At 52.3% G+C, this 12775-nt stretch overlaps 2 protein-coding genes across 8 annotated transcripts; one reads left to right on the top strand and one right to left on the bottom strand.

The window, feature by feature from the left end:
• Window positions 1-222: 222 nt before the first annotated feature.
• On the bottom strand, window positions 223-7205 carry DNAJC14 (DnaJ heat shock protein family (Hsp40) member C14). Of its 2 annotated transcripts, none has more exons than XM_038549585.1 (7): window positions 7058-7205; window positions 5162-6630; window positions 2717-2823; window positions 2380-2499; window positions 1622-1782; window positions 1437-1539; window positions 223-1197 (listed from the first exon to the last, which is right to left on the bottom strand). In XM_038549585.1, the coding sequence occupies exons 2-7, from the start codon at window positions 6572-6574 to the stop codon at window positions 987-989; spliced, it is 2115 nt and encodes a 704-aa protein (XP_038405513.1). In that variant the 5' UTR covers window positions 6575-6630; window positions 7058-7205; the 3' UTR covers window positions 223-986. The 2 variants fall into 2 exon arrangements, with proteins under 2 accessions (XP_038405513.1, XP_038405514.1); XM_038549586.1 differs by lacking the exon at window positions 7058-7205 and adding an exon at window positions 6867-7041 and having other exon boundaries at window positions 873-1197.
• Window positions 7206-7920: 715 nt separating this feature from the next.
• LOC606845 (transmembrane protein 198-like) lies at window positions 7921-12775 on the top strand. 6 transcript variants are annotated; one of them, XR_005365277.1, is made up of 6 exons: window positions 7925-8519; window positions 9520-9779; window positions 10374-10955; window positions 11389-11549; window positions 11665-11952; window positions 12654-12775. XR_005365277.1 is itself a non-coding variant. In XM_038549594.1 (5 exons), the coding sequence occupies exons 2-5, from the start codon at window positions 9605-9607 to the stop codon at window positions 11800-11802; spliced, it is 1056 nt and encodes a 351-aa protein (XP_038405522.1). In that variant the 5' UTR covers window positions 7925-8519; window positions 9520-9604; the 3' UTR covers window positions 11803-12775. The 6 variants fall into 6 exon arrangements, 5 of the variants coding, with proteins under 5 accessions (XP_038405525.1, XP_038405522.1, XP_038405524.1 ...); XM_038549594.1 differs by having other exon boundaries at window positions 11665-12775; XM_038549596.1 differs by having other exon boundaries at window positions 7931-8519; window positions 11392-11549; window positions 11665-12775.

Consider the following 12775-nt stretch of genomic DNA (forward strand, 5'->3'; position numbering starts at 1 on the left):
CTACAGTTTGGTCAGCAGGAAGGGTAGGGAAATGTCCTTATAAGGCTAGGGAAGAAACAAGGAATAGCAACTTACTGTATAAAACTTCTCTAAGGTATTTTTTATCCCCTCTCCCTTGGTCCTGTAGGAGGTGCCCTTCATTCTCAGCTAACACTTAGTAGGAAAAGGATGCTCAAGTGAGAAAAAGGGCTCCAACTATATGGGCAAAGAAGAGAGGGAAGATACAGGTTGCCAGTTATATATTTATAGAAAGATAATCCCCTGGCTTTAAATAGATATATACATACAAATATGAACAAACTTAAAAAAATACAAACCCTTGGATCATAAGGGGGCTTCTGGGAGCCCCTTTATCCTTCCCCCTCACCCAAGGGCAGAGGGCATGAGTCTGCTTTTTAAAAATTATTAGTTTTGGCCATCCCTGCAGCAACAAGCATGAAGTTGGGTGATTACCCACAAGGTGAATGTCAGAGGAAAAATTCAGAGTTCCCACTCTGAACTCTGTATAATCTCCTATAATTAGGGCTACATGCTTCTTGTTCTGTCTTTTAACTAGTATGTTGGCATAAAGGAGGGGGCTCCCTCCTGAAATGGGTCAAAAAATAAGATAGACTTGTAGTTTAAAAAGGGGGGGGAAAGTGTCACCTGCTCTAGAAGCAAAAGACAAAGGCATACAGACCCCAGGGAAATACCCAGTTCCCACACAACCATGGAAGATACTGTCCAGCCCAGGTCCAGGCTCTAAGTTCTTTGCTCTAGCCACCCCCTATTTCTTTGGTATTGTCAGAAGACAAGATTCAGTTCCTAGGTGCTGGTGGAAGAGGGAAAGTGGTTCCGGGGCTTCCTACAAGTACTGAGTGAACAATTTGAGCTTAAAATTTTCCCTTTTTTAAATATTTAAAAATAAACAATCAAAACTCCATCCTGTGCTATACACAGCCCTTTTGACTCCCTGACATTGATCTGAGGAAAGAAGAGAAGGGGTGTCAACGTTGGAAGGGCCTCCTCACTTTCTTCCGCCGCTTCGGTTTGGCTTCTCCCTTGGGTACTGTGCTGTTGGGCTTAGAGGCTGCAGTGGGCCCAGGGCCAGGCTGAGGAGCTGCAAAGAAATTCCCATTGGGCATCTGGCCTGGGGGTACTTGAAAGATCCGGCTCAAGAAATCCTGAAGGTCAGCAGGAGGGGCATCTGGGGTTGCTCTGAGAGTAAAACAGAAGACATTATGAGGCAAGAGATATTAAGAGTTACATGGTTACCTGTGTTACCTGCTTATTATACCTAAGTTAATGATATACTGGGGAAAAAAAAACAAAGATATACTGAGTCAGCTGCCAAACTTCTTAAGGGTAAAACATCTAGCTGTCCTAAGCAGCATGTCATCTAAAATCATATTCAAAACTAAAATAGTAGGTAGGTTGTTGAAAGAAGTAACACATACCTCTGCCGCCCACTAGTGCCTGGAATCCGAGAACCAAATGAGATGTGATAGGGGACTCTGTGGGTATCTGGGGAGATTCCCACACGCTGGCATCCAGCCCATTCTACAAATAAGAGAAACGATTAGCCAAAACATCACAGTTTTGAGCATCCATGAACCCATATGTCTAGAGAACAGAAGTATACCTGTGATATCATACACCTTTCCATCCATCAGTGCAAAATAGGTGATCTTGAGGCCCAACATGCTTGACTCTGCCCAAAAGTCTCCTTCCTCAGCAGGATGCAGTTTATTACACTCAGCACAGTATCTGGCACTCTTAGGTTCCCGGTCCATTTCAAACCTCCTACAACCCAACAAAAGGACAATTTCTTTTAATTTGTCAAGGCTACAATATTCTAGTATCATCATTATAATCACTTCTCAGCTTTTTGGCTAAGATCAAGTGTATAATATTTTATTGACAAATATGGCTGAGACATCTAAAAGTATCTCTATTCAGTTGTTATATATGTCTACAAACATTCATACCCGGGGATCCCTAGGTGGCTCAGGAGTTTAGGGCCTGCCTTCGGCCCAGGGCGTAATCCTGGAGTCCCAGGATTGAGTCCCATATCAGGCTCCCTGCATCGAGCCTGCATCGAGTCTGCTTCTCCCTCTGCCTGGGTCTCTGCCTCTCTCTCTGTGTCTCTCATGAATAAATAAATAAAAAATCTAAAACAAAACAAACACCGACACCCTCAACCTTCTCTCTTAAAACTAAAAATACTACCTTTTTTTCCTTACTGCTATTCCAAATCCCCTGTCTCTTGACACTAAGGCAAAAGTAGAAACCTCCGGGTCTTTTTATTCATCATCTGTATCCCCCAACTACCAGTACTACTCACAAGGAAGTCTTTGGCTACCAAAGCTTTGGCTGTCCCATTCCTACCCTATTTCGTACCTATGCTTTCCCTGGCATCGGCTGCACATCATAGTATTCATTGCTTCTTTGAGGTCATCCTGCAGCTTGGACAGAAACTCATTCACTGACCGGCTCAGCTCATTCTCTGCCATTCGTTTCCTAAGAGAAGAAAGCCTTTGTAAATCAGACAGTACTGAGCAAGGGACAAAGGAAGATGAAATCTTTTAGCTCCTTGAGGTCCCTGGCCAGCTAGAAAGATAAGCAACCCCATTTCTCTCTGCCTCAGAGAGTCTCCTCCATTCACAAGTCCAGGGACCTCTATACTTTGAAAGATTACTCATTTATCCCACCTGACAATTTCCCATTTCCAACTTACATTTCATATTCCTTCCGCCTTTCAGGGTTGCTGACAATGTCCCAAGCTGCCCGTAAAACCTTGAAGGCCTCTTCAGCCCGGGGATGATGATTTTTGTCAGGATGAACCTACCAAGGCAAAGACTTCATCACAAATCCATTCCAACCCTCTCCCCATCTTAGGTCAAAACAATCTCCTTATCAGGTGCCTGGGTGGTTCATTGGGTTAAGCATCTGACTCTTGATCTCAGCTCAGGTCTTGACCTCAGGGTTGTGAGTTCAAGCCCTGCATTGGACTACAGACCGGGCATGGAACCACTTAAAATACAAAACAACAAAAAACAGTAACAACCCTCATATCAAAGGGTTCTCTTTTCACCACCCTTTTAAAAAATCAATACAGCTTACTAACTAATTGCTCTGGCTCTGCAAACAGATATGGGATCAAGTTCTAGCTCTGTCACTACTAGCTATATGACCTAGAATATTATATCTATCATGGATTACTGTATTAAATGAGATACTTATGATGTATATAGTGCAGGATCTGGTACTAGAGTGATCCACCACCTTGGTGTGCCTGGGATTGTCACAATTTTAGTACTGAAAGTTTATGTCTCAGGAAATCCTCAATCCCAGGCAAACAGGGATGGTTGGTCACTCTACCTGGTACATGCATACTAAGCCCTCACAGTTTAACTCTATTGTCAAACGTAAAATAAGGGTTCCAAAGATACTATATCCTCAAACTCAGTTTTTCCTAAGTAGAAATTTCTCGTGTGTACTTCCTACAGTATTTTGCCTTCTGTACTAGAAATGAAATAGCATTCTGTGTTCCTCATAGGCTTTTTATCCACTTTTCTCTAAGACAAATAGTATCCTCACCTCCTACAGCTTCCTGATTGTTCCCAACCTCATTTTCCAAAAGTACAGAAAAAAGCTAGTCTCCTGATACCAGGTAAACAGAATGCTGTTAAATCTATACATACCCAAGCTTACAGAAGAGCCTTTTAGTCATGGTCACTCTGGGGCCTAATAAGGGCTGTAAGAATTGCCCAAGAAAGCAAGTTGAGAATTTTTGTAAGAATGCTATTCCCCAAGAGAGGATATCTGCTAAAAACATGAAAGTGAGAAAAGCTCTACTGCCAGTAACAATCTTAGTGTAAACTATCATTCCCCACTCTTAAGAATATCCCAGTCTACCCACTTAAGGGACATGCATTTCCCACCACACTAATTTAGTCCTCTGCTAAGTTACAGGCCTGGTACCTTACTGTGTCTTGAATGGTTAATGGACACCTTGGTTACCCATTCCTCTTTGGTGTAATGTAATCGTTGAGGTAATTTACACACCATGATAATTTTATCAGTCCAGTTCCATACACTCAAATAGGCCTCTGATGGAATTTGCACACATTGCCTATATTCCTAATACAGTTTTACTAAAAGAAAAAGCAATAATATATCTAAAAACAGCAATTTAATATCTACTAATAGCAATTTGATTGCATGATTATATTAAACCACTTCCCTCAAGAATATGGTGCATTACAACTGCCACCTGTACCACCCCTCCTTATCAATAAAAGCAACTATATCTTGGGATGCCTGGCTCACTCTGTCAGTAGGGCAATGTGACTCTTGATCTTAGGATTGTGGGTTTGAGCCCCACATCAGGTGTAAATATTACTTAAAAATGAAGTCTTAGGGATGCCTGGGTGGCTCAGCGGTTGAGCATCTGCCTTTTTGGCTCAGGGCGTGATCCCAGAGTCCTGGGATCAAGTCCCACATCGGGCTCCCTGCATGGAGGCTGCATCTCCCCTTGCCTATGTCTATGCCTCTCTCTCTCTGTCTCTCATGGGTATATAAATAATCTTTAAAAAAAAAAATCTTAAAAAAAAAAAGCAACCATATCTTCACATGTGGCATACAGATGTACATGCCTCCATATTGTTTATATTCCATTCTCTCTCCCTTTTCCACTGTAGATTGCTGGTCTTGAAATACTTTGTTTTCTTTCACCTGGTCCTGGAATCATCACATGCACTTCCTGAACTTTTCCACACTAAGTCCACACTTGCCTCTCTGCGAAAGATAGTTGGATTTTCTCCTGTTATTATTTTTTCTAAACCCTCATTTATTGGGAATAGAGGAATTGACAGGCTTTCTGATTAGGCCTCTTTTCCACCCTAGTCAGCAGGACTTCACCTGGATATTCCAGGGTGAGTGATCCAACATTGATAGGCCAGGTTCATTTCTTTAATTAAGAATCTCATGACAAAGACCTTAAAATGAAGGGAAAATCAGACCCCATAACAGAGGGGAAAAGCCTTTGTGTGACTGTTTCCTAAGAATTAAAGTTACTCCAGCTTCAAGCTGACTTTTTACTCTGCCTTCTCTTTATTCTACTCTCGCTAAATTTGGAATAGAAAATAAAAAACAAAAGAGGAACGGGAAGGGTACTCACCATCACTGCCAGCTGCCTATAGGCCTTCTTCAGTTCAACATCTGATGCTGTGGCTTCAACCCCCAACACATGGAAAGGGTTTAGCTCATCCTCAGGAACCCCAGCCATGGTCAAGAGTCGAGCCACTTCCTCTTCAGGCTGGCAGTAGCGACCACCAGCTACAGGTGCATTCCCCTGCCTGTTAGTCCTTGGCTTGACCCAAGGCAACTCCAGCCAACCCCACTGAAACATTTTTACCAACTGCTGCCATGGCCTGCTATCTCTTAACAGAATCAGGCAACGCTGCAAGGTGGGGAAATCCAACCAAGAAAAGAGCCAAGTAGCTTTACCCCTCCAGCCTAACCGGTCACCCAGTCCCACCAGAAACCGCCAGCCCAACTGTAGACAGCCCAAGAAAAGGGCCAGAGCCAGGAGCAGCAAAGCACCCAGTAGCCTAAGAAAACGGGTGAACAGCCCTGCTCCATAGCAACATCCTTGGCTCAGAAATTGGAACATCACCTGGGCCCAGCCCCCCAGCCGCCCTGCCCAGACTCCCAACCAGACTCGAAAAAGGTCCAGATCACTGCCTTTCAGCTGCCTGCATGCATAGATGAGATGGCCACAAGTTTCCACGTACTCTCCCACCAATACCAGCAGTTCAATCAGCCACCAGAAGCCTGCCTGTCCAAGCTGACATAGTTCCTCTGCTCCCCATAATCCGAGGCCTCTGCGCTTATCTGCCTGACTTCGTTTCCGGCCCAGCCGATGTCGGCCAGGGGACCTGGGATCTCTGCGTCCACCGTCCCGAGTATCCTCCTTGGCCAGAATGCGGTGCCGCTGTCTCCGGGGTGGAGGTTTCTTCCCACTGGGCACACGTGAAAAATCACTGGGGAACTTGAGAGGTTCCTCATCATCATATTCCTCTTCCAACTCTTCATCTTCCCCCAAAACTGGAGAGGTACAATGATGGCAAAAGTTGCTAGGAGAGCTATCTCCTCCCTCAGAGTAAGACCCTTCAGGGATTCCAGGGGTTCCCTGGCAGTTGCAAGCAGACGGAATGGAAAGAAAAGAAGGGTTCCCATCCTCCTGGTACCCAGCCTCATTCTCTCTTGAGAGTTCCTGGTCCACTCCTGACTCTTCTTCTGAAGATGCCTCACTCTGATCGGGGTCCTCTCCATCCCTAGGGGGTCCAGGACCCCTTGGGGGGCCATGGCTTGGATCCGACCAGTGGGCTGGGTTTGGGGGCTGTGTGTACTTGGGACTAGAGTGCTCTGTGAGGCAGCGGGTACCATTGGGAGCAGGCCCCGCTGAGTCCCTGAGTCCTGAGAATGAAAGTATTTCAGGGTCCACAGAGGATCCTAAAGTCCTGAAGGAGGCACCACCACTGTGGTGGGCTCCACACAACCCTCTTTCTCCGGGGTGCTTCTGGGCCATGACCCCGGGGCTTCCTGAGGATTTTAGGTCACAGCCATCATGATAAGTTCTGATGCCTGTAACAAAGGTATCAAGGTGGAGACGATCAAGGATAGAACTGAGAGCGGTTAAATGACCTTAAATTCGCGATATATTTAATGCACCCGCCTCCCGTTTTCCCAAATTCTTCTGGGGCGTTCTTCTCCCTAGCAATAGGCCACAACCGTGCTCCCTCCCCCTCTCCAAATCCCCTTAGTTTTTCTTCTCCCCCACCCCCAAGCTATAATCCAGAGTCAGGGGAAGAGGGAGGTACCGCCAAGGGTGTGGTCCTGGGGTCACTCGGGTAGAAGAGGAAAGACGATCGCAAAGGGGGGCCGCAGGCTGCCAGGAAAGGGTGGGGGCCGAGCGGCGCTTAAAGAAAACCTGGGGGGCGGAGCTTAGGGTTGCCCCTGAGGTAGACCTGCAGGGAAGCCGTGGCCGGGTGGAGGGGCGACGGTAACGTACCCGAAGAGCGGCGGTAACTCCTCCCCCTCGAGCAGCTGGGCCCCGGGCCAGGGGGAGCTACGAGAGCAGCTCCCCCGGCTCCGCCTCCCGCTCACGCTCCGCTTCCGCCTTCCGTCCCCGCCGTGGCCGCCGACCTACGCCTACTTCTACTTCCGGGGTCACCAGGGAAGCGACGGGAAGGAAATGAGAGAGCGGTTGGCGGAGGCGCGAGCGGGCCGGCCCGCGCGGAGTCCGAGCGGCGGAGGCGGGCCCGCGGCAGGGCTGGCCCCGCCCCTTAAAGGGCCCTCGGCCGCCGCCCTCCGCGGGCGGGAGCGCGGTCTCCGCGGGCTGGGCCGCCGGGGGGCGCTGGCGCAGCCGAGACCGGGGGGCAGAGGACGGCCGCCGAGCCGAGCCCGCTTCCCTGGCGGACAAAACCGGGGAGCGTGGAGGAGCCACCGCCCCGACCCTTTCCCTGCGGCCTGTGGCGAAGACAGAGACCCTCCCGCGCCACGCGGGGCTGGAGCGGAGGGGAGGATGCCCGGGCCCGCCCACCCCGGCCTCCCGGCCCCGCGCCGGCCTTCCCGGCAGTCGTGGCCTCCCCAGCGCCTGGCCCGGCTGGCGAGCTGCCCGCCGCCACTGCGGCTCCCACGGCCCGATCCCGCCCTGGACGCAGCCCCGAGGCCCCGTCGCGGAGCGGCCCCGAGGGGCTCGGGACCAGCCGGCCGAGAAACCCCGCTCTCAGCCGCGGGCCGCTTCGCGTCTCATTTGCATACCGAGCTGCCCTCGGTCGACGTCGACGCTCGCCCCCGCCCCCGCGCAGACCCGGGGGTCCCCTCCCTGGCGGCGCCCCGTGTGCGCGCGGTCCCCCTTGGTCCCCCTTCCAGACCCCGTCTCGCTCCGCGAGCTTTTCCGCCCCTGAGCCCCTGGCCGGCGCCCCCCGTCCTGCGAAAGCCCCTTCCCCGCGTCCCGGATCTCGACCACCGGGCTCTGTCGAAGACAATACTCCAATTCTCTGGGAAGTGGAAGAAACCAAGCCGGGGCTAGGGGGGCGCTGGGACCCCAGTTGGGGCTTTGAGACCTCCTAGTTGTCGAGCTACCACCTAAGTATTCAGAGACCTTTCCCCAGACTTCTTGCGGCGTCCCCAGGACCCTTCACGCTACGGTTGCGGAGACTCTGGTCCCAGCCTGGAGCGGTGGGCAAACTGGGTCCCCCCCACACGCATAGGGAAAAGAGTTGGAGGGGCCCGCCCCGTGATGTCACCCCACACACACCCTGTCCCCTTCCTCCACCCCCCAGGCTCATTGCATTTAGCTCACGGGGCTTGGGCTACGACTTGCAAAGTTTAGGGGGCAACGAACAGAGTGACCCTGGGGGTGCCCACGCCCGACAGCCGCCCCGACGCCCAGGACCTGCGGGCAAGGATGCAGCCGGGGGGTTAGGGAAGCACTTCTGCCCCTTCCTCTCCTGAGCCCTGGCAGGGTGGTGAGTAGTTAACACTCCTTCCCCAATCTGCCCTTGTTTAGGGTCCCTGGACTTCCCAGCGGATTGAAAAGAGGAGCCCCAGGGATTCCCCACGCCAACCCTCAGCCGGTTAGGACTCTGACGTCCAAAAGGCGACAGATGAAAGTGCCCGCATCCATCCTACCCCACTCCCATAGTGCCCCCAACACCAGCTCCTCCTTGGTGTTCTCCTTTCAGGAGCTGAATTCAAATTCCACTGGCAGCCCTGACGCCCCTGGGAAAGGGAGGGGTAGGGAAAGACCCACCGGTGTCCTGAGGGGAGGAGCAAGAGGGTTCCAGGATGGGAGAGGTCTGTGGGCAAGGTGCCTGCTCACTCCAAGAGGGACCATGGGAATTGGACTGGGGCTCGATGCCCCTTCCCCCAACAGCTCCATCTGCACATGAAGCTGAGGCTTCCGAACCTTGACAAAGTGTGGGACCGTCTCTACTAGATGCCTTGTCCCAGACTCTTCTGGTGTTTCTTCCCCACCCCCCCTTCCTTCCCTGGGGTTGGAGCAGCTGTCCAGAGACCCCACCATGACTCATTCTCTCCTCTTTCTCCTCCTCCCTTCCTCATTTAACCCCACCTTTCCCAGTCCAGTGAGGTAGTGTTGAGTCCCAGCCGCAGATGAGGCAAGCTTTCTTTTTAGCCAGAACAAACTGCTGGGCCTTGCGCGCCCAGTCCCACCAGTGCCCCTGGGCCCCTCCTTCCATCGACCCCAACTCCCACCCCCTGAAAAGCTAGGGAACACATAATATCTCATAACCTTATAAGATTTTAGTTTAAGCTTTACTCAGTGTCCTTGGTTCAGAGGGACATAAAGAGACAGCTGGTTCCCCTTGACCCAATCCTGTAGATTTTTTCAGTTACCCCAGCAAGCCCATGCTCTCTCCTGAAATTGGCCTTTCTTCTTGAAAAATAGAGGTACGGAATCCTCAAGATTCATGGGCACCTGAGTTCCTGCCCCCTACCCCCTTGCAGGTTTCCCAACCCCCTCAAGATATTCATGGATGGATGAGAGGAGCTGACACTGACCTTCCCCTCTGTGATCACCTTTTCTTCCGCCATGGAGGAAGCCTTGTTGCCCCTGGCCATGACCTCTGACCCCAGGCCCTTTAATCAACAACTCCCAGAGCCTCCAGACCCAAGATGTGTCTTGGAACCCCAGGACAATCCTGAACTGGCACCCGCCCTGGTGTGTGCTCTTTGCTGCTGCTTTGGAATCATCTACTGCTGCTTCGGTGAGGGCAGGGCCAGGATTCTGGGGGGCAGCTGCCCAAGACTGTCACCCTCCAGGATGATGCCAACTTTCTCCTTTGCTCCTGGGCCACCTCTACTCCTCTGTCAGGGGATGCCTACCTTCAGTATGGGCCATGCTGCTCTTGCCAGCTCTTCTTGTCCTCCCCCCATCCATACCCTCGAGCTTCGATCCCTGGCAATTATCACTTGCCTCTCCCTCCCCTCCTACTTCAAAACTCCATTCCCACGTTATCCTCCACGTTTAAGGCTTCTTTAACCCTTCACCAATAACCTGAATCAGCCCGTGCTGATTTCTTCCCATCTACCATCCCTGGAAGTACTAAACCTTCTTTCCATATCTCCTCCTCCCCACAACATATCCATTGTATCTCCTGATTTTTCCTCCCAACCCCTCACAGTTTTTGAAAGGTCCCTGCCTTCCCCAAGATGATCCCTTTCTGCCCCTTGCCTTGAGGTCCCTGTGTCGCTGTGCCTGTCTTCCGCTCCTCTGGCTAGCCACTCCCTTCTAATTCATCAGAGCTGGCTCTGTAGATGTCCCCTTTTGGTCTCTCAGTGCCTCCTGCCTCCCTTCCCAGGCTACCGCTGCTTCAAGGCAGTAATGTTTCTCTCGGGCCTGCTGTCAGGAGCTCTGGTGATCTTCCTGCTGTGCCACAAGGAGCGAGTGCTAGAGACACAGCTGAGCCTGGAGGTGAGCGCGGGCATTGCGCTGGGCATCGGACTCCTCTGTGGCCTGGTCACCATGTTGGTGCGCAGCGTTGGGCTCTTCCTGACTGGTCTCCTGCTAGGCCTAACCCTGGGTGCCGGGGCCCTGCTGGGCACAGAGCCCATCTACCAACCACCTTCAGCCTGGGTGCCGGCTGGGGGGCTGGTGGGGCTGGCACTGCTGGGAGCCCTGCTCACACTTCGGTGGCCACGTCCATTCACAGTTTTGGGCACAGCCCTGCTGGGTGCTGCGGTGCTGGTGGCCTGTGCTGACTACTTCCTAGAGGGGCTGGCACTGGGCAGTCGGCTGGGCCAACGCTTGCAGGCACTTCCAGCCTTGCCTCCTCTCTGCTGGTATAGCTGGGTCTTGCTGGGCACCTGGCCAGCCCTGGGGGCCCTGGGGGCCCTGGCCCAGTGGAAGCTCATGGATGAGGAACATGGAGGCCACGCCAATGGTGAGTTAGTGCCGTGGTACAGAAGCAGCCAACCTGTGCCTTCTCATGTCCCCAGTTCCCAAACTTGGCAGGGGAAAGGGGGGAAATACACTTAAGGGTGGAGGTGTCTAAGGTAAACGGGGCAGGGCAGTGAAAGAAAGTTAGAGTTGGAGGAGCCGACGGGAGGGGGGAAAGAATGAGAAAAATTATCAGAGGGAGCAGGGAGGAGTTAGTTACTGGGGGCTGTAATGGAAGGAAAGGAAGGTCTCAGGGGAGTCCGGAGGAAAGTGTAGGAGGAGACCAAAGACTAGTTTCTTTTAGAATAACCAGGGGGAAGATGAGATTTGAGACAGAACAGGGAGATCAAATGGGTTTCTCGGGGGGGGGGGGGCACTTGGGGGTGGGATTCGGGGTCTAAAGAGGCCTCCCTGAGTCTGCATTGCCCCCTCCCAAGCAGTGGTCTTGAGCCACCAGCGGAGGCATCTTCAGCTCCTTCGGATCCGTCAGCAAGAGGCCAAGTGGCACCGGACGCCCTCCGGGGTGGGGCTCTGTGAAGGCGGCTACCGGCCCCGGCTCCCCCTCAACACCCGGAGCCCTGCTGATAGTCTGGCTCCCGTGAGTGCGGGAGGGGCACCTGGGGACGGGGCAGAGGGCACATGGGGTGGTCAGGGTAGGAGGGGGCTCCGACCCAGGCCCTATCTTCTGTCCTCTCTGCCCTGTGCCTCTCCAGAGTTATCTCCAGAGCCTTCGAGAGCGCCAACTGGGACCGGGCACCCAGGCCACAGCCCCCCACACCGTGCTGGACCTAGATTCTGACTGTGCTTCCACTGTACCCCTCACCACACCTTCTGGTTCCACCCAGACCTGAGCCTAAACCTCCAGCGATGCCTCCACCCCAAGCAAGGGCCTTGGAACACCAAGTGTGCAGGACCTGAGCCCGCAGGACCCGCATACAAACTTCGCCACCTCTCTCACTGGGGATAGAATCTTTACTCCAACCCAGACCAGCCCCGTAAGGGTGTGTTTCAGGGATGGAAAAAGGGGGCTTTTGTGGGGAGGGGAGGGGAGAGGAATGGAAGGATGAATACCTACCTCTGTCCAAGAATAGAGGTGCCCTGGCCCCTAAAGTAATTGACTTCCTCATTCCCTCCAAACCAAGGAGGGTCCTTACCCCAAAAGCCTTTTATATACTTGCCTCGTGTGCCTCACAATGGTAAAATAAGGGGTTTGTTTCGTTGTTGTAGGACCTACAGAAAATCAAGAAGCTCCCTAAAGCACTCGATAGCTTTTTGATGGGGCGAAGGGCACAGAGGAGCTCTAAGATCACCTAATCCCTAGGCCTCTCATTAGGGGGTAGTTGATTCCTGGTTCGCCTTTCCTCTTGGGTCCCATAGGTTCGAATCCCCTTCTACCTCAGTCGGGAGTACTGTCCTCCATGGTGCTTCCCTTCCTCTCCTTAATGTGGGGAAGACCATGGGGCAATGCATGGCGCAGGACCTGCCTCCCCCAAAAGCAGTCTACTTGCTCCACGGAGAGAGAACTGGGTCCACGTGCCAGAGTCTTGCCCTTTGGCCCAGAGTAGCCTGGTCTTCATGGCTGTATGGGAGACAAGTGCCTTCTCTGCTTCTTGTTGTAGGTGATGCTAATCTCCTTAACCAAACCTTTGTCCCAGCCGCTAATCTGTTCTAACTCTCCCTCCTCTGATTCTCCTGCTCAAAGTCTGTTCCCTGGGACCCCAGACAGCATGAAGGAAGATGTATTCTTCCCCCTGGGCAACAAAGCTATGACGCGAGGGAGGAAGAACATGGAAGCATGTGAATAAAATAGCATTGAACACAGAA

This window comes from Canis lupus, chromosome 10 (genome assembly GCF_011100685.1).
Source record: "Canis lupus familiaris isolate Mischka breed German Shepherd chromosome 10, alternate assembly UU_Cfam_GSD_1.0, whole genome shotgun sequence".
NCBI classification, from domain to species: Eukaryota; Metazoa; Chordata; class Mammalia; order Carnivora; family Canidae; genus Canis; species Canis lupus.

Bases quoted from the DNA above. Each gene is read 5' to 3' on its own strand.
- DNAJC14 (XM_038549585.1), bottom strand. From the start codon at position 6,574: ATGGCCCAGAAGCACCCCGGAGAAAGAGGGTTGTGTGGAGCCCACCAC. The intron at 2,824-5,161 runs GTGAGTACCCTT...TTGCCTTGGTAG, and splicing joins ATAGGCAGCTGGCAGTGATG to GTTCATCCTGACAAAAATCA. The intron at 1,198-1,436 runs GTATGTGTTACT...TTTTACTCTCAG, and splicing joins GGCACTAGTGGGCGGCAGAG to AGCAACCCCAGATGCCCCTC.
- LOC606845 (XM_038549594.1), top strand. From the start codon at position 9,605: ATGGAGGAAGCCTTGTTGCCCCTGGCCATGACCTCTGACCCCAGGCCC. The intron at 9,780-10,373 runs GTGAGGGCAGGG...CTCCCTTCCCAG, and splicing joins AATCATCTACTGCTGCTTCG to GCTACCGCTGCTTCAAGGCA. The intron at 11,550-11,664 runs GTGAGTGCGGGA...GTGCCTCTCCAG, and splicing joins CTGCTGATAGTCTGGCTCCC to AGTTATCTCCAGAGCCTTCG.